The 21,080-nt window shown below is 49.1% G+C and overlaps 1 protein-coding gene across 2 annotated transcripts in view; it reads left to right on the top strand.

Moving 5' to 3' along the window:
* The window catches only part of LOC135055640 (nucleolar transcription factor 1-B-like), a 122,681-nt gene that overhangs the window by 30,158 nt on the left and 71,443 nt on the right, over nt 1-21,080 (top strand). For both annotated transcript variants that reach the window (XM_063959937.1, XM_063959938.1), the window contains exons 3-4: nt 16,870-17,045; nt 17,248-17,331. In XM_063959937.1, the coding sequence (XP_063816007.1) occupies nt 16,870-17,045; nt 17,248-17,331 (260 nt within the window). The remainder of the gene's footprint in view (nt 1-16,869; nt 17,046-17,247; nt 17,332-21,080) is intronic.

Genomic DNA, 21,080 nt, shown 5'->3' with positions numbered 1-21,080 from the left:
GGTGAGGAGTCACAGCCATCGGCTCAGCCCTCCTCAGAACCCCAGAGCGCCCCGACATGGACGACACAACTCACAGAGGTTATGTCCCTGCTGACTGGGGAACTTAAAGCCTCTCGGGAAGATAGGGAGGTGGCCCGGTTCCGACAGCTTGTCCAGGTACCGGAGCCAGAACCTGCATGGGCTGTCTCATTGGCAAAGTCAGTGGAAAGGCTTTCCAGGGCTGTAATCCATTCCCAAGCTCCGTCCTTTAGCCCCCCTCAACAGGCTTCAAAAAAGAGATTGCTAGCCTCTGTGTTGCAAGACTTTGACGTTGATATGCCTCAGTTAGATGAGGCGGGGTTAGATGTACAGGATAGACAGGATGTGGATAATCCAGGATACTGAGGACGATCAGGTATATGGGGACTCTGAACCAGTAGCTCAGGGTATAGAGGCTCTTATTACTGCTATTTGCTCAGTATTACAGGTGGAGGAGATGGAGGACACCTTACGCCCTTCAAGGTTTGGCACCAACCAATGCCTGCCAGTGACCTTTCCAGTTTCGGAGGAGCTGGATGCGCTCATAACAACAGCCTGGAAGCATCCAGACGCAAAATTTCAGGTATCAAGAAAACTTTTGTCTTCCTATCCTTTTCCCACAGATAGCAGAACACGTTATGAGACCTCTCCGATTGTGGATCCTTCGGTGTCTCATCTGTCCAAAAAGACGGTCTTACCTGTTCCGGGGGCAACTTCACTTAAGGAGGCGTCAGATAGGAAGTTGGAATCTACCTTAAAGAATATTTACTCTGCGGCAGGGGTATTACATCGCCCGGCGTAGGTAGTTTGTTGGGTCAACAAGGCGATCGAAGCTTGGGCGGAACATTTGTCCTCTGGAATTCGTGACGAATTACCGGCGGATCAATTGATAGATTTGGCGGAACACATCCGTGAATCAGCCCTTTATCTTTGCGAAGCGTCCAAGGACATGTGTGTGTGCTCGGAGCTAGAATTTCCGCTTTAGCAATTGCGGCCCGCAGAGCTCTCTGGCTCCGGCATTGGCAGGCGGATACGGAATCCAAAAGGGCGGCAGAGGCGTTGCCCTTTACAGGTGAGTTTCTGTTTGGTAAGGATCTGGATGCCTGGATCTCTGCGGCCACCGGGGGTAGGTCGGCTTATCTTCCTTCTGCTGCTCCAGCCGCTCGCAGGCCATATAGGGGTCCCTCTTTTCGATCCTTTCGTGCCCCTTCCAGGTTTCGAGGACAGGCCAGGGGTGGAGCTTCTACCTTCTGTGGCCATAGAGGTAGAGGATCCGCAGCCTCAGCCTAGTCAGACGTTAAGTCCTTTACCACTGCCACCGCATGACGGGCTTCCCTCCCACCTGGGAGATCACAGGGTGGGAGCTCGTCTGTGGGATTTCAAGGAGGTCTGGATACAGTCCTGCCCAGACGCTTGGGTCCGGGATCTAATCACTTGCGGTTACAAGCTCGTTTTTCAGGAACAACCGCCCCAGCGGTTTTTTACCACTGGTTTGCCAGTTTCCGACAACCGGGGAGTTGCCTTACAAGCAGCGGTGCAGAAGCTTCTATCCGCAAGGGTAGTGATCCCTGTTCCCTCTCATCGGAAACGGGGCTATTACTCAAGCCTGTTTCTAGTACCGAAGCCGGACGGCTCGGTCAGACCAATCCTGAACTTGAAAGATCTCAATCCATATTTGAAGGTATTCAAGTTCAAGATGGAGTCCCTCCAGTCTGTTATTGCGGGGTTGGAAAAAAACGAGTTTCTGGCATCCTTAGACATCAAGGATGCATACTTACTTGTTCCCATTTGGCCTCTTTATCAGGCTTTTCTCCGGTTCGCAATACAGGACGCTCATTTACAGTTCCAGGCCCTCCCTTTCGGTCTCTCATCTGCTCCCAGAGTGTTCACAAAGGTCATGGCGGTCATGATGGCCCTACTTCGGAAGTAGGGTGTGACAATTGTTCCCTATCTGGACGATCTGCTAATAAAAGCAAGCTCAGCAGAACGGTTACTTCAGAATATCCGGATGACACAGGACCTTCTGATTCGACACGGGTGGATCCTGAATTTCCCGAAGTCTCACTTATGCCCCTCACAACGGCTGTTGTTTCTGGGAATGATTCTCGACACAGTCCGTCAGATGGTTTTCCTTCCGCAGGACAAGATACTGTCTCTGCAGACACTGGTAAGATTGGTTCTTCAACACCGTCGGGTGTCAGTGTATCTGTGCATTCGCCTTCTGGGAAAGATGGTAGCAGCGTTCGAAGCTCTTTCGTACGGTCGCTTCCACTCGACCGTTTCAGCTGTGTCTTCTAAATCAGTGGTCAGGATCTCATCTGTTCCTTCATCAGCGGGTGACGCTATCTCCAAAGGCACGGTCGTCTCTGCTCTGGTGGCTCCAGTCGACCCATCTGTTGGAAGGATGAGTGTTCGGTATATGGGATTGGACTGTCCTCACCACGGACACCAGTCTGCGAGGCTGGGGGGCAGTGACCCTGGAACATCGGTTTCAGGGGCGCTGGTCAATCCACGAATCCGCTCTCCCCATAAACATTCTCGAACTAAGGGCGGTGTAAAACGCCCTACTTCAGGCACATCACCTACTGAGCGGTCAGTTCAGTCCGACAACGCCACGACGGTAGCGTACATCAACCGTCAGGGCGGCACTCGCAGCCGTGCGGCGATGAGGGAGGTCACCAACATCCTTCTCTGGGCGGAGAAGTATGCTCTGTCCTTCTCGGTGATATTCATTCCGGGAGTGGACAATTGGGAAGCCGATTATCTAATCCGACAGGATATGCACCCGGGAGAGTGGTCGCTACATCCCCAGGTGTTTTGGCAACTGGTACATCGGTGGGGAAAACCACAGATCGACCTCATGGCGTCCCGCCGGAACCATCAGTTGCCTCTTTATTACTCTCGGACAAGGGACCCGGCGGCGGCGGGCGTGGATGCCCTCACGGCTCCTTGGAATTTCCGGTTCGTTTACCTCTTTCCTCCTTTCCCGCTGTTGCCGAGGGTTCTGCAACGCATCAAGAGGGAAGACGCTCTGGTCCTCCTGGTGGCTCCGGATTGGCCACGCAGGGTTTGGTACTCCACCCTGCACCTGTTGTCGGTGGCCGAGCCTTGGCCCCTGCCACTACGAGACAACCTTCTACAACGGGGTCCTTTTCTTTATCCAGACTTACGCAGGCTACGTTTGACGCCGTGGCTGTTGAGAAAGCCATCTTGACAAGGAAGGGGATTCCTCGTACAGTTATACCTACTATGCTTCGGGCTAGAAAGTCAGTCACATCTTCTCACTACTACCGCATTTGGAAGGCTTATGTAGCATGGTGGGAACGTCGAGAATTTTCTCCTTCCGTGTATAGCTTAGCCCGTCTTCTCCGTTTTTTGCAGGCGGGTTTTTCAGCAGGCCTAAGACTGGGTTCACTAAAGGTGCAGGTCTCTGCTCTTTCGGTTTTCTTCCAGAAAAAGTTAGCCTTGCTGCCTGAGGTTCAGACTTTCTTTCAAGGGGTTCTTCGGATACAGCCTCCCTTCCGTCCTCCGACAGCGCCATGGGACCTCAGTCTGGTCCTATCTTTTCTGCAGTCTAAATTGTTTGAGCCCCTGGAATCAGTAGAGATAAAATCTCACCTGGAAGGTGGTTCTTCTCCTGGCGCTGGCTTCAGCTAGACGGGTGTCGGAACTTGGGGCTCTCTCTTGTAGGTCTCCTTACCTGGTGTTTCATGCGGATAGGGCCGAGCTTCGTACTCGTATGTCCTTTCTACCTAAGGTGGTGTCTGATTTTCACATCAATCAGCCGCTTGTGGTCCCGGCCCTCTCGGGACTCTCCGGATTCGAGATCATTGGACGTTGTAAGGGCGCTCAAGATCTATGTGGATAGGACTTCAGCTATTTGGAAGTCAGATTCCTTATTTGTTCTCTATGATGCTGCTCGCCGTGGTTGGCCGGCTTCTAAGCAGACCTTGTCTTGATGGATTTGACTGACCATCAGACAAGCTTCTTTGGCAGCTTCTCGGGAACCTCCATCTTCCATTTCAGCGCACTCCACGCGCTCTGTGGGACCTTCGTGGGCGGCTGCCCGGGGGGGTCTCTATAACTACTTTGTCGGGTGGCTACTTGGTCCGGCCGTCATACGTTTGTCAAATTCTACAAGTTTGACACTTTTGCGGCCTCTGCATCTCAGTTTGGCCGAGCGGTTTTACATGACTCTCGGCGCTCTCCCACCCGTTTTGGGAGCTCTGGGACGTCCCCATTGTAACTACTCTCCAGTGGCCCCTAGTGGATGAAGGAGAAATCAGGATTTTGGACTTACCGATAAATCCCTTTTCTCCGATTCCACAGGGGCCACTGGACGCCCGCCCAGCGCTGTTTCCTCCTTGTTTTTTGCTTAACGGTTTGCAGGTCAATAGATGACTGCTTGTTGAGTTCAGGGTAGCCTGTTTTTTGTTAGGTTCTGTTCCAGGTTTAGTTTGGGTTATCCTGGTTTACAGGACGTCATTAACCTCCTGTACCTTAAGGTTTTGTTTATTTACAGCTCTCCTCGGGCACAGTTTTTTTACGTAGACTGGCTTGGAGGGGAGATAGTAGGGGAGGAGCTAGCCACAGTGTTAGATTTTTAAAGTGCCAGCTCCCAATTACTGCCTACTATTTCCCCATTGTAACTACGCTCCAGTGGCCCCTGTGGAATCGGAGAAAGGGATTTGTCGGTAAGTACCAAAATCCTGATTTCTCTAACGTCCTAGTGGATGCTGGGGACTCCGTAAGGACCATGGGGAATAGACGGGCACCGCAGGAGACTGGGCACTCTAAGAAAGATTTAGTACTACTGGTGTGCACTGGCTCCTCCCTCTATGCCCCTCCTCCAGACCTCAGTTAGAATCTGTGCCCGGCCAGAGCTGGGTGCTTTTAGTGAGCTCTCCTGAGCTTGCTAATAAAGTATTTTAGTTAGGTTTTTTATTTTCAGAGAGCTTCTGCTGGCAACAGACTCTGCTACGTGGGACTGATGGGAGAGAAGCAAACCTACTAACTGCGGCTAGGTTGCGCTTCTTAGGCTACTGGACATCATTAGCTCCAGAGGGATCGAACACAGGACCTGACCTTGTTGTCCGTTCCCGGAGCCGCGCCGCCGCCCCCTCGCAGAGCCAGAAGTCAGAAGCCGGCTGGTTGAAGCAAGAAGACGTCAAAATCGGCAGCAGAAGACTCCTGTCTTCATATGAGGTAGCGCACAGCACTGCAGCTGTGCGCCATTGCGCCCACACTAACCCACACACTCCGGTCACTGTAGGGCGCAGGGGGGGGGGGGGCGCGCCCTGGGCAGCAATTAAGTACCTCCTGGCAAAAGCAGCATATATACCGTTGGACACTGTTACATGCATGAGCCCCCACCATTATTTTTACACAAAATCGTGGGACAGAAGCCCGCCGCTGAGGGGGCGGGGCCTTCTTCCTCAGCACTCACCAGCGCCATTTTCTCTCCACAGCTCCGCTGAGAGGAAGCTCCCCAGGCTCTCCCCTGCAGGCTCACGGTAGAAAGGGTAAAAAGAGAGGGGGGGGGGGGGGGGGGGGCACATAAATTTAGCACATTAATCATATATACAACAGCTACTGGGTAAACACGAAGTTACTGTGTGATTCCTGGGTCATATAGCGCTGGGGTGTGTACTGGCATACTCTCTCTCTGTCTCTCCAAAAGGCCTTGTGGGGGTCCTGTCCTCATATAGAGCATCCCCTGTGTGTGTGGTGTGTCTGTACGCGTGTCGACATGTTTGACGAAGAGGGCTATGTGGAGGCAGAGTAAGTGCAGATGAATGACGTGTTGCCGCCGACGGTGCCGACACCTGATTGGATGGATATGTGGAAGGTGTTAAATGATAATGTAAACTCCTTACATAAAAGGTTGGATAAAGCTGATGCCTTGGGACAGTCGGGGTCTCAACCCATGCCTGATCCTACAGCGCAGAGGCCGTCAGGGTCTCAAAAGCGCCCACTATCCAAAATTGTTGACACAGATATCGACACGGATTCTGACTCCAGTGTCGATGACGATGATGCAAAATTGCAGCCTAAAATGGCTAAAGCCATCCGCTACATGATTATAGCAATGAAGGATGTTTTGCACATTTCAGAGGTAAACCCTGTCCCTGACGAGGGTTTATATGTATGGGGAGAAAAAGCAAGAGGTGACTTTTCCCCCTTCATATGAGTTAAATGAATTATGTGAAAAAGCATGGGATTCCCCCGATAAGAAAGTGCTGATTTCCAAAAGGTTACTTATGGCGTACCCCTTCCCGCCAACGGACAGGATGTGCTGGGAATCCTCCCCTAGGGTAGATAAAGCTCTCACACGCTTATCTAAAAAGGTGGCCCTGCCGTCACAGGATACGGCCGCCCTAAAGGATCCTGCAGATAGAAAGCAGGAAAGTATCCTGAAATCTGTTTATACACATTCAGGTACTCTACTGAGGCCGGCAATTGCGTCGGCTTGGATGTGTAGTGCTGTAGCAGCATGGACAGATAATCTGTCTGAGGAAATGGATACCTTAGACAAGGATACCATTTTGCTGACCCTGGGGCATATAAAAGACGCTGCCCTATATATGAGGGATGCCCAGAGGGACATTTGCCTACTGGGCTCTAGAATAAATGGAATGTCAATTTCTGCCAGAAGGGTCCTGTGGACTCGGCAGTGGACAGGTGATGCCCACTCCAAGAAGCACATGGAGGTGTTACCTTACAAGGGTGAGGAATTGTTTGGGGACGGTCTCTCGGACCTGGTTTCCACAGCTACGGCTGGGAAGTCAAACTTTTTGCCATATATTCCCTCACAGCCTATGAGAGCACCGTATTACCAAATGCAGTCCTTTTGCTCACAAAGAAGCAAGAAGGACAGAGGTGCTTCCTTTCTTGCCAGAGGCAGGGGTAGAGGAAAGAAGCTGCACCATACAGCTAGTTCCCAGGAACAGAAGTCCTCCCCGGCTTCCACTAAATCCAGCGCATGACGCTGGGGCTCCACAGGAGCGGTGGCGGCGCGTCTCCGAAATTTCAGCCACCAGTGGGTTCGCTCACAGGTGGATCCCTGGGCTATACAGATTGTGTCTCAGGCGTACAAGCTGGAATTCGAAGTGATGCCCCCTCACCGTTACCTCAAATCGGCCCTGCCAGCTTCCCTTATGGAACGGGAAGTAGTGTTAGCGGCAATTCACAAGCTATATCTCCAGCAGGTGGTGGTAAAGGTTCCCCTCCAACAGGGAAAGGGATACTATTCCACAATGTTTGTGGTACCGAAACCGGACGGTTCGGTCAGACCCATATTGAATTTAAAGTCCCTGAACATTTATCTGAAAAGATTCAAGTTCAAAATGGAATCGCTCAGAGTTGTCATTGCAAGCCTGGAAGAGGGGGATTTTATGGTGTCTCTGGACATCAAGGATGATTACTTGCATGTCCCCATTTATCCACCTCATCAGGAGTACCTCAGATTTGTGGTACAGGACTGTCATTACCAATTCCAGACGTTGCCGTTTAGGCTCTCCACGGCACCGAGAATATTTACCAAGGTTATGGCAGAAATGATGGTGCTCCTTCGAAAGCAAGGAGTCACAATTATCCCATACTTGGACGATCTCCTCATAAAGGCGAGGTCCAGAGAGCAGTTGCTGATCAGCGTAGCACACTCTCAGGCAGTGTTGCAACAGCACGGCTGGATTCTGAATATCCCAAAGTCGCAGCGGATTCCTACAACGCGTCTGCCCTTTCTGGGCATGATTCTGGACACGGACCAGAAGAAGGTGTTTCTCCCGGCGGAGAAGGCTCAAGAGCTCGTGACTCTAGTCAGAGACCTCTTGAAACCAAAACAGGTGTCGGTGCATCGCTGCAAAGATGGTGGCATCATACGAAGCCATTCCCTTCAGCAGGTTCCATGCGAGGATCTTTCAATGGGATCTGTTGGACAAGTGGTCCGATCGCATCTTCAGATGCATCGGCTGATCACCCTGTCCCCCAGGGCCAGGGTGTCTCTTCTGTGGTGGCTGCAGAGTGCTCACCTTCTCGAGGGCCGCAGGTTCGGCATACAGGACTGGGTCCTGGTGACCACGGATGCGAGCCTCCGAGGATGGGGGGCAGTCACTCAGGGAAGAAGCTTCCAAGGGTTGTGGTCAAGTCGGGAGGCTTGTCTGCACATAAATATCCTGGAACTAAGGGCCATATACAACGCCCTGAGTCAAGCGGAGCCTCTGCTTCGCAACCAACCGGTGCTGATTCAGTCAGACAACATCACCGCAGTGGCTCATGTAAAATGCCAGGGCGGCACAAGAAGCAGAGTGGCGATGGCGGAAGCCACCAGGATTCTTTGGTGGGCGGAGAATCACGTGCAAGTACTGTCAGCAGTGTTCATTCCGGGAGTGGACTACTGGGAAGCAGACTTCCTCAGCAGGCACGACCTCCACCCTGGAGAGTGGGGACTTCATCACGAAGTCTTCACTCAGATTACAAATCGATGGGAACTGCCACAGGTAGACATTATGGCGTCCCGTCTCAAAAAAAAACTACAAAGGTATTGCGCCAGGTCAAGAGACCCTCAGGCGATAGCTGTGGACGCACTGGTAACACCGTGGGTGTTCCAGTCGGTCTATGTGTTTCCTCCTCTTCCTCTCATACCCAAGGTGCTGAGAATCGTAAGAAGAAGAGGAGTGAGAACAATACTCATTGTTCCGGATTGGCCAAGAAGGACTTGGTACCCGGAACTGCAAGAAATGCTCACAGAGGACCCATGGCCTCTGCCTCTCAGACAGGACCTGTTGCAACAGGGGCCCTGTCTGTTCCAAGACTTACCGCGGCTGCGTTTGACGGCATGGCGGTTGAACGCAGGATCCTAGCGGAAAAAGGCATTCCGGAGGAAGTTATTCCTACGCTGATAAAGGCTAGGAAGGACGTGACAGCAAAACACTATCACCGTATATGGCGAAAATATGTTGCCTGGTGTGAGGCCAGGAAGGCCCCTACAGAGGAATTCCAGCTGGGCCGATTCCTGCACTTCCTACAGTCTGGAGTGACTATGGGCTTGAAGTTGGGGTCCATAAAGGTCCAGATTTCGGCCCTATCCATTTTCTTTCAAAAGGAACTGGCTTCTCTTCCTGAAGTTCAGACGTTTGTTAAGGGAGTGCTGCATATTCGGCCCCCTTTTGTGCCACCAGTGGCACCTTGGGATCTCAACGTGGTGTTGGGTTTCCTGAAATCCCACTGGTTTGAGCCACTTAAGACCGTGGAGCTGAAGTATCTCACGTGGAAAGTGGTCATGCTGTTGACTTAGCTTCGGCTAGGCGTGTGTCAGAATTGGCGGCTTTGTCATGTAAAAGCCCATATCTGGTTTTCCATATGGACAGGGCAGAATTACGGACCCATCCGCAATTTCTGCCGAAGGTGGTGTCATCTTTTCATTTGAACCAACCTATTGTGGTGCCTGCGGCTACTCGTGACTTGGAGGATTCCAAGTTGCTTGATGTAGTCATGGCTTTGAAGATCTATGTAGCCAGGACGGCTGGAGTCAGGAAAACTGACTCGCTGTTTATCCTGTATGCACCCAACAAGCTGGGTGCTCCTGCTTCAAAGAAAACCATTGCTCGCTGGATCTGTAACACGATTCAGCAGGCTCATTCTGCGGCTGGATTGCCGCATTCAAAATCTGTGAAAGCCCATTCCACAAGGAAAGTGGGCTCTTGGGCGGCTGCCCGAGGGGTCTCTGCATTACAGCTTTGCCGAGCAGCTACTTGGTCGGGTTCAAACACATTTGCTAAGTTCTACAAGTTTGATACCCTGGCTGAGGAGGACCTGGAGTTTGCCCATTCGGTGCTGCAGAGTCATCCGCGCACTCCCGCCTGTTTGGGAGCTTTGGTATAATCCCCATGGTCCTTACGGAGTCCCCAGCATCCACTAGGACGTTAGAGAAAATAAGATTTTACTCACCGGTAAATCTATTTCTCGTAGTCCGTAGTGGATGCTGGGCGCCCGTCCCAAGTGCGGACTTTCTGCAATACGTGTATAGTTATTGCTTAATAAAAGGGGTTATGTTATGTTGGCATCCATTGTTGATGCTCTGTTGTTCATACTGTTGACTGGGTAAGTTTATCACAAGTTATACGATGTGATTGGTGTGGCTGGTATGAGTCTTACCCTGAATTCCGAAATCCTTTCCTTATAATGTCAGCTCTTCCGGGCACAGTTTCCTTAACTGAGGTCTGGAGGAGGGGCATAGAGGGAGGAGCCAGTGCACACCAGTAGTACTAAATCTTTCTTAGAGTGCCCAGTCTCCTGCGGAGCCCGTCTATTCCCCATGGTCCTTACGGAGTCCCCAGCATCCACTACGGATTACGAGAAATTGATTTACCGGTGAGTAAAATCTTATTTCTCTGACGTCCTAGTGGATGCTGGGAACTCCGTAAGGACCATGGGGAATAGCGGCTCCGCAGGAGACTGGGCACAACTAAGAAAGATTTAGGACTACCTGGTGTGCACTGGCTCCTCCCTCTATGCCCCTCCTCCAGACCTCAGTTAGAATTTTGTGCCCGGCCGAGCTGGATGCACACTAGGGGCTCTCCTGAGCTCCTAGAAAAGAAAGTATATTTTAGGTTTTTTATTTTCAGTGAGATCTGCTGGCAACAGACTCACTGCTACGTGGGACTAAGGGGAGAGAAGCGAACCTACCTGCTTGCAGCAAGCTTGGGCTTCTAGGCTACTGGACACCATTAGCTCCAGAGGGATCGAACACAGGCCCAGCCTCGGTCGTCCGGTCCCGGAGCCACGCCGCCGTACCCCTTACAGAGCCAGAAGCAAGAAGACGTTCCTGGAAATCGGCGGCAGAAGACTTCGGTCTTCATCAAGGTAGCGCACAACACTGCAGCTGTGCGCCATTGCTCCCCATGCACACCACATACTCCGGTCACTGGTGGGGGGCGCCCTGGGCTGCAATATGAGTACCTTGCTGGCAAATACAACATAATATAGTCATAAAGACTATATATGTGTAAAATACCCCTGCCAAATATACATTTAAAAAGCGGGAGAAGTCCGCCGGAAAAGGGGCGGGGCTACCTCCCTCAGCACACTGGCGCCATTTTCCCTCACAGCTCCGCTGGAATGACGCTCCCAAGGCTCTCCCCTGCAGTTTCCAGACTACATAGGGTAAAAAAGAGAGAGGGGGCACTAAATTTAGGCGCATATAATATATATATAGCTGCTATAGGGAAAAATCACTTGTGTAGTGTGTATCCCTGCATTATATAGCGCTCTGGTGTGTGCTGGCATACTCTCTCTCTGTCTCCCCAAAGGACTTTGTGGGGTCCTGTCCTCGTTCAGAGCATTCCCTGTGTGTGCGCGGTGTGTCGGTACGGCTGTGTCGACATGTTTGATGAGGAGGCTTATGTGGAGGCGGAGCAGGTGCCGATAAATGTGATGTCACCCCCTGCGGGGTCGACACCTGAATGGATGGACATGTGGAAGGAATTACGTGACAGTGTCAACTCCTTACATAAAAGGTTTGACAACATAGCAGATGTGGGACAGCCGGCTACTCAGCTCGTGCCTGCCCAGGCGTCTCAAAAGCCATCAAGGGCTCTAAAACGGCCACTACCCCAGATGGCAGACACAGATGTCGACACGGATACTGACTCCAGTGTCGACGATGATGAGACTAGTGTACATTCCAATAGAGCCACCCGTTACATGATTACGGCAATGAAAAATGTGTTGTACATTTCTGATATTACCCCAGGTACCACAAAAAAGGGTATTATGTTTGGGGAGAAAAAACGACCAGTGGTTTTTTCCCCCTTCTGATGAATTAAATGAAGTGTGTGAAGAAGCGTGGGCTTCCCCCGATAAGAAACTGGTAATTTCTAAAAAGTTACTAATGGCGTACCCTTTCCCGCCAGAGGATAGGTCACGTTGGGAGACATCCCCTAGGGTGGATAAAGCGCTCACACGCCTGTCAAAGAAGGTGGCACTACCGTCTCCGGACACGGCCGCCCTAAAGGAACCTGCTGATAGAAAGCAGGAGGCTATCCTCAAAGTCTGTATATACACACTCTGGAATTATACTGAGACCGGCTATTGCTTCAGCATGGATGTGCAGTGCTGCAGCTGCGTGGTCGGGTTCCCTGTTGGAAAACATTGATATCCTAGACAGGGACACTATATTGCTAACCGTAGAGCATATTAAAGACGCTGTCTTATACATGAGAGATGCACAGAGGGATATTTGCCGGCTGGCATCTAAAATAAACGCAATGTCCATTTCTGCCAGGAGAGGATTGTGGACTCGGCAGTGGACAGGAGATGCAGATTCTAAAAGGCACATGGAAGTTTTGCCTTACAAGGGTGAGGAGTTGTTTGGGGATGGTCTCTCGGACCTCGTTTCCACAGCAACAGCTGGGAAGTCAGCATTTTTACCCCATGTTCCCTTACAGCCAAAGAAAGCACCGTATTATCAGGTACAGTCCTTTCGGCCCCAGAAAGGCAAGCGGGTTAGAGGCGCGTCCTTTCTGCCCAGAGGCAGAGGTAGAGGGAAAAAGCTGCAACATACAGCCAGTTCCCAGGAACAAAAGTCCTCCCCCGCTTCCTCTAAGTCCACCGCATGACGCTGGGGCTCCACAGGCGGAGCCAGGTACAGTGGGGGCCCGTCTCAAGAACTTCAGCAACCAGTGGGCTCGTTCACGGGTGGATCCCTGGTTTCTACAGGTAGTATCTCAGGGGTACAAGCTGGAATTCGAGGCGTCTCCCCCTCGCCGTTTCCTCAAATCTGCCTTGCCGACAGCTCCCCCGGACAGGGAGGCAGTGCTGGAGGCGATTCACAAGCTGTATTCTCAGCAGGTGATAATCAAGGTACCCCTCCTTCAACAAGGACGGGGTTACTATTCCACAATGTTTGTGGTACCGAAACCGGACGGTTCGGTGAGACCCATTTTAAATTTAAAATCCTTGAACACTTATAGAAGAAGGTTCAAGTTCAAGATGGAATTGCTCAGAGCGGTGATTGCAAGCCTGGACGAGGGGGATTACATGGTGTCACTGGACATCAAGGATGCTTACCTGCATGTCCCCATTTACCCTCCTCACCAGGAGTACCTCAGATTTGTGGTACAGGACTGTCATTACCAATTCCAGACGTTGCCGTTTGGTCTGTACACGGCTACGAGGGTATTTACCAAGGTAATGGCCGAAATGACGATACTCCTTCGGAAAAAGGGAGTTTTAATTATCCCGTACTTGGACGATCTCCTTATAAAGGCGAGGTCCAGGGAACAGTTGTTGATCGGAGTAGCACTAGCTCGGGAAGTGCTACAACAGCACGGCTGGATCCTGAATATTCCAAAGTCGCAGCTGGTTCCTACAACGCGTCTACTGTTCCTGGGGATTGTTCTGGACACAGAACAGAAAAGTGTTTCTCCCGGAGGAGAAGGCCAAGGAGTTATCGTCTCTAGTCAGAGACCTCCTAAAACCAAAACAGGTGTCGGTGCACCACTGCACGCGAGTCCTGGGAAAGATGGTGGCTTCTTAAGAAGCAATTCCATTCGGAAGGTTTCATGCAAGGATCTTTCAGTGGGATCTGTTGGACAAGTGGTCCGGGTCGCATCTTCAGATGCATCGGCTAATAACCCTGTCTCCAAGGGCCAGTGTGTCGCTACTGTGGTGGCTGCAGAGTGCTCATCTTCTAGAGGGCCGCAGATTCGGCATACAGGACTGGATCCTGGTGACCACAGATGCCAGCCTTCGAGGTTGGGGGGGCAGTCACACAGGGAAGAATCTTCCAAGGACTATGGACAAGTCGGGAGACTTCCCTACACATAAATATTCTGGAACTAAGGGCCATTTACAATGCCCTAAGTCAGGCAAGACCCCTGCTTCAACACCAGCCGGTGCTGATACAGTCAGACAACATCACGGCGGTCGCCCATGTAAATCATCAGGGCGGCACAAGAAGCAGGATGGCGATGGCAGAAGCCACAAGGATTCTCCGATGGGCGGAAAATCATGTGTTAGCACTGTCAGCAGTGTTCATTCCGGGAGTGGACAACTGGGAAGCAGACTTCCTCAGCAGGCACGACCTCCACCCGGGAGAGTGGGGACTTCATCCAGAAGTCTTCCAAATGATTGTACACTGTTGGGAAAGGCCACAGGTGGACATGATGGCGTCCCGCCTCAACAAAAAGCTAAAAAGATTTTGCGCCAGGTCAAGGGACCCTCAGGCGATAGCTGTGGATGCTCTAGTGACACTGTGGGTGTACCAGTCGGTTTGTGTTCCCTCCTCTGCCTCTCATACTCAAGGTACTGAGAATAATGAGGAGAGGAGTAAGAACTATACTTGTGGTTCCGGATTGGCCAAGAAGAGCTTGGTACCCAGAACTTCAAGAAATGATCTGAGGACCCATGGCCTCTGCCGCTCAGACAGGACCTGCTGCAGCAGGGACCCTGTCTGTTCCAAGACTTACCGTGACTGCGTTTGACGGCATGGCGGTTGAACGCCGGATCCTGAAGGAAAAAAGGCATTCCGGATGAAGTCATCCCTATCCTGATCAAAGCCAGGAAGGATGTAACTGCAAAAACATTATCACCGCAATTGGCGAAAATATGTTGCGTGGTGCGAGGCCAGTAAGGCCCGACGGAGGAAATTCAACTGGATCGATTCCTACATTTCCTGCAAACAGGAGTGTCTATGGGCCTGAAATTGGGGTCCATTAAGGTTCAAATTTCGGCCCTGTCAATTTTCTTCCAAAAAGAACTAGCTTCAGTCCCTGAAGTTCAGACGTTTGTAAAAGGGGTACTGCATATACAGCCTCCTTTTGTGCCTCCAGTGGCACTTTGGGATCTCAATGTAGTTTTGGGTTCCAAAAGTCACATTGGTTTGAACCACTTAAATCTGTGGAGTTAAAATATCTCACATGGAAAGTGGTCATGCTGTTGGCGCTGGCCTGGGCCAGGCGCGTGTCAGAATTGGCGGCTTTATCCTGAAAAAGCCCTTATCTGATTTTCCATTCGGACAGGGCGGAATTGAGGACTCGTCCTCGGTTTCTCCCTAAGGTGGTTTCAGCGTCTCACCTGAACCAACCTATTGGTGGTGCCTGCGGCTACTAGGGACTTGGAGGCCTCCAAGTTGCTAGACGTTGTCAGTGCCCTGAAAATATATGTTTCCAGGACGGCTGGAGTCAGGAAATCTGACTCGCTGTTTATCCTGTGTGCACCCAACAAGTTGGGTGCTCCTGCTTCTAAGCAGACTATTGCTCGTTGGATTTGTAGTACAATTCAGCTTGCACATTCTGTGGCAGGCCTGCCACAGCCAAAAATCTGTAAATGCCCACTCCACAAGGAAGGTGGGCTCATCTTGGGCGGCTGCCCGAGGGGTCTCGGCTTTACAACTTTGCCGAGCAGCTACTTGGTCAGGAGCAAATACGTTTGTAAAATTCTACAGAATTGATATCCTGGCTGAGGAGGACCTGGAGTTCTCTCATTTGGTGCTGCAGAGTCATCCGCACTCTCCCGCCCGTTTGGGAGCTTTGGTATAATCCCCATGGTCCTTACGGAGTCCCCAGCATCCACTTAGGACGTTAGAGAAAATAAGAATTTACTTACCGATAATTCTATTTCTCATAGTCCGTAGTGGATGCTGGGCGCCCATCCCAAGTGCGGATTGTCTGCAATACTTGTACATAGTTATTGTTACAAAAATCGGGTTATTATTGTTGTGAGACATCTTTCAGAGGCTCCTCTGTTATCATGCTGTTAACTGGGTTCAGATCACAGGTTATACGGTGTGATTGGTGTGGCTGGTATGAGTCTTACCCGGGATTCAAAATCCTTCCTTATTGTGTACGCTCGTCCGGGCACAGTATCCTAACTGAGGCTTGGAGGAGGGTCATAGGGGGAGGAGCCAGTGCACACCAGTTAGTCCTAAAGCTTTCTTTAGTTGTGCCCAGTCTCCTGCGGAGCCGCTATTCCCCATGGTCCTTACGGAGTCCCCAGCATCCACTACGGACTATGAGAAATAGAATTATCGGTAAGTAAATTCTTATTTTTTCTTCTCTCCACAGAAATTTTATAAAGTGGAAACTGATTACTCCCAACTGCAAGTCTAAATACAGTTGTTCCATTCAAATGCACCCCAATATACCTGTCCCATACCTTTTACCCCAATTTCCATAATTGCGCACTTTTTCACCCCAAAAATTACGTCCTTATTGGCCAATTAAAAATATTAATTAAAAACTAGTCGTTCAGGGGGTGTCCCAGTGGTTCAGGATCAAATCCTGACATTTGTAACTTAAAATAGGGATTTTCCTCAAGTTTATCACCTGCTCAGAGTTGGTGAATTGAAATTTGCGCTAAAATTATTGAAAAATGTGAATCGGGGCCAAATTTAAGTATCAGTGACTTTATTAAATGCTCCTAAGATTTCAGCACATCAGAGTGTGTGTGTGTGTGATTGTGAATATATATATATATATATATATATATATATATATATATATATATATATATATATATATATATATATATATATATATATATATATATATATAATATTTATTTATTTATTTATTTGTGCATCCGGAAAGTATTCACAGCGCTAAACTTTTTCCACATTTTGTTATGTTACAGCCTTATTCCAAAATGGAATAAATTCACCTTTTCCCTCAAAATTCGACACACAATACCCCAAAATGACAACGTGAAATCACATTTACATAAGTATTCACAGCCTTTAGTGACATACACTGAAATACAAAAGCATTGAAACTACAGGAAAGATTACCTATTTCACTGCATAAACTATTTTATATTATTATTATTATTATTATATTTTTTTTTTAATCTCAGATCAGTGGTCTCAAGAGGACGCTCTTACACTCATCAAATCCATGAAGGCAAGCCTCCCCTTCCGGGATGAAGTATCATACAAAGTCGCATTGTCCCGCATGAACTGGGACAAGCTGGCCTTTAAGACATACACTGGGCCCATGTGTTTACAAAAATGGAATGAGATTACAAATCGGGTAAGTAGTTATTGGTATCAGTGGAAACCTATTTCAGTGTTAAGTATTATAACAAGTGCGCTTACCATGGATGCAGCCATTTTGTGTATTGACACATCTATATAATAGAAAATAGAACTGTGATCTGATTAGATGTGTTCCGTTATTGAACTGCTTGTATGTAGTCAAATTTGCTAACAAGCTAATACAATATCGCCTGCAGATCAGGAGGTATCGTACACTTACAGAGTTGCTTCTGGATACAGAAGAATATATAAAGAACCCATACAAAGGAAAGAAATTGAAGGTTAGTGGTGATATTTCTAGCTATAGAAGCAACACGGATGGTGTAATGGTAAGTATTGCTGCCAGCACTGAGAGTTTGATTCCAACCACGGCCTTAACTGTGTGGAGTTTGTATGTTCTCCCCGTGCTTGCGTGGGCTTCCACAATCCAAAAATATACTGGTAAGTTATTTGGCTTCCGATAAAATTAACTCTAGTGTGAATGTGTGTGCTGTATGTGGGGGGGGATATAGATTGTAAGCTCCACTGGGGCAGGGACTGATGTGACTGGCCAAATATTCTCTGTAAAGCGCTGTAATACATAGCTGACAGATACATCCTAAGGCAGGGGTGTGTTCATATGGTGCACTGGCATCCTGGAAAGTTAGACTAGTAAACAGTTTTGAATTGTTTTATTATCCTTCAAGATGTTGTGGCACAGTCTCAACAAAATATCTTTCTGTACTAAATGAAGGTGCGTTTTATAACCCCTACTATTTTGAAACTACAGAAAAGTTAGCCACTCTTGTAAATATAAATGAGTATTAAAAATTCAAGATGTAGTATGCTCATTATTCAACCAGAACAGTCAACTCTGGTTTCAAAATAGGGGTTCCTTTGATTACATCAGGATTTCAAAGGAACGTTTCCAATAACTGAACAGTTGTGGCCTTCATAAATCACCATGGATACACCACAATTTAAAACTATTCTGATGGAGGTAGCAAAACTTATTTTTGTCTCAAACTAACCTACAGTCACTTCCAGCATTCCATGTATCCAGGCAAGGAGAATACAGTGGCTCGATAGCTGGCAAAGTAAACACAGTGGCTTGCTACCTAAACCGGGGGGGGGGGGGGAATACAATGGGAATTGAACACTACATAATTATTTCTCTTATGTCCTAGAGGATGCTGGGGACTCCAAAAGGACAATGGGGTATAGACGGGATCCGCAGGAGACATGGGCACACTAAAAGAATTTGACTGGGTGTGAACTTGCTCCTCCCTCTATGCCCCTCCTCCAGACCTCAGTTAGATTCTGTGCCCAGGAGTGACTGGACACACACTAGGGGAGCTCTACTGAGTTTCTCTGGAAAAGAGCACAAAAAAAAATGATATAAAGCGCTGCACAACTAGAATGGATTTAAATGATTTAATATACAATTCAATGACCTACAACATATACATAACACACACACACACCTGCCTGGTATTAAATGACCATTGCATTAAAAATTAAAAACACTAACCCCATGCAAATTTCATAAATCACAAGGTGACCTCTTATTCAATGACCAATAATTGGTACAACACTAATCAGACCACCAATTAAATAGATGACTAATGGCCCCTTTGTTGGTTAGCTTATTTCTTCAGTCACTTTGTAAGAGTCAAAGCAATTTGATATTGAATCTCAACAGCATGTAGTATCCACTGATCTGTCAAGGTTATGTCCATAGGTATAGATTCAAGAGCTTAGCACATGTGCATCCATATATCAATGGGTTAGTTTGTTAGTTAGCCAGCAATGTCCATAACCTAGGTTATAATAAGCATCAGGTTAGTAAATCACTCCAATCCAGTCTGGATTATAGATGGGCGTACACCCACACTCGCATAGTACCCACAAGCTTAGGGTCTAGTGTTCTGTCCTGGACATTGGTTACTGAGTGGGCTTAGTTGCTATGGGTTCTCACCAACCAGCTATTAGCTTACTGTGTCGGGATTTCCCAAACGACTCCTGCTTAAAGTCCCGCCACACCTCAGATCCATTTGTATAATGTCCAACAGAAAGATAGTAGAGTGCCAGGTCTGTGTATCTTGAACCTCAACGCGTTGCCCCGCCTGTCTAATCAGCGGCTTCCTCAGGAGATATATTCTAAACTGCTCTGGTTAACCTATTTAAATAGCACCCGTGCCATCCATTTCCAGGCGCCACTAAGGCACGTACGTACGTGTCACGAGTCATCCATTTCCGGACGCCACTGAGGCGCATACGTACATTCCATGCGTGTCACGAGCGTTCCATGCTCCGGATACAAGCTGTCTATTTCCAGGCGCCACTAGGGCGCGCATGCGCACTCCATGCATGTTACGTGCGTACCATATTGTAAACCTCTATTGGTCTATCATTAGGTCAACACAGGGCATCCTCTTATCTATTTAGTATATACACGCCCCTCTATGCAAATGCTCTGTTGCCTGGTCCCCATGGCAACCTGGACAGTTACATTATCACATGCATATAGCAGAATAGAACACATGATCCTGATAAAATATCAATCAAATAAAAATAAAAAAATTTGCTAACATTTAGGTCCCCTGACATTCATAATACATAACATAAACATATCCCATACGAGCAAGGAGAATCCCCATTTCTCTATCGTCCTAAGTGGATGCTGGGGTTCCTGAAAGGACCATGGGGAATAGCGGCTCCGCAGGAGACAGGGCACAAAAAAGTAAAGCTTTTACCAGATCAGGTGGTGTGCACTGGCTCCTCCCCCTATGACCCTCCTCCAGACTCCAGTTAGATTTTGTGCCCGAACGAGAAGGGTGCAATCTAGGTGGCTCTCCTAAAGAGCTGCTTAGAGAAAGTTTAGCTTAGGTTTTTTACTTTACAGTGAGTCCTGCTGGCAACAGGATCACTGCAACGAGGGACTTAGGGGAGAAGTAGTGAACTCACCTGCGTGCAGAGTGGATTTGCTGCTTGGCTACTGGACACTAGCTCCAGAGGGACGATCACAGGTACAGCCTGGATGGTCACCGGAGCCGCGCCGCCGGCCCCCTTGCAGACGCTGAAGAGAGAAGAGGTCCAAAATCGGCGGCTGAAGACTCCTGAGTCTTCATAAAGGTAGCGCACAGCACTGCAGCTGTGCGCCATTTTCCTCTCAGCACACTTCACACAACAGTCACTGAGGGTGCAGAGCGCTGGGGGGGGCGCTCTGAGAGGCAAATAAAAACCTTATTAGAGGCAAAAAATACCTCACATATAGCCCACAGAGGCTATATGGAGATATTTAACCCCTGCCTAACTTCAAAAATAGCGGGAGACGAGCCCGCCGTAAAAGGGGCGGGGCCTATCTCCTCAGCACACCGCGCCATTTTCTCTCACAGAAAAGCTGGAGAGAAGGCTCCCAGGCTCTCCCCTGCACTGCACTACAGAAACAGGGTTAAAACAGAGAGGGGGGGCACTGATTTTGGCGATATTGTATATATATAAAAGATGCTATAAGGGAGAAACACTTATATAAGGTTGTCCCTATATAATTATAGCGTTTTTGGTGTGTGCTGGCAGACTCTCCCTCTGTCTCCCCAAAGGGCTAGTGGGTCCTGTCCTCTGTCAGAGCATTCCCGGTGTGTGTGCTGTGTGTCGGTACGTGTGTGTCGACATGTATGAGGACGATGTTGGTGAGGAGGCGGAGAAATTGCCTGTAATGGTGATGTCACTCTCTAGGGAGTCGACACCGGAATGGATGGCTTATTTAGAGAATTACGTGAGAATGTCAACACGCTGCAAGGTCGGTTGACGACATGAGACGGCCGACAATCTATTAGGACCGGTCCAGGCGTCTCAGAAACACCGTCAGGGGTTTTAAAAACGCCCATTTACCTCAGTCGGTCGACACAGACACGGACACTGAATACAGTGTCGACGGTGAATAAACAAACGTATTTCTCATTAGGGCCACACGTTAAGGGCAATGAAGGAGGTGTTACGTGTTTCTGATACTACAAGTACCACAAGAAAGGGTATTATGTGGGAGTGA

This window comes from Pseudophryne corroboree, chromosome 3 (assembly GCF_028390025.1).
Source record: "Pseudophryne corroboree isolate aPseCor3 chromosome 3, aPseCor3.hap2, whole genome shotgun sequence".
Lineage (NCBI taxonomy): Eukaryota > Metazoa > Chordata > Amphibia > Anura > Myobatrachidae > Pseudophryne > Pseudophryne corroboree.
This window is presented reverse-complemented; position numbering and strand designations above follow the sequence as displayed.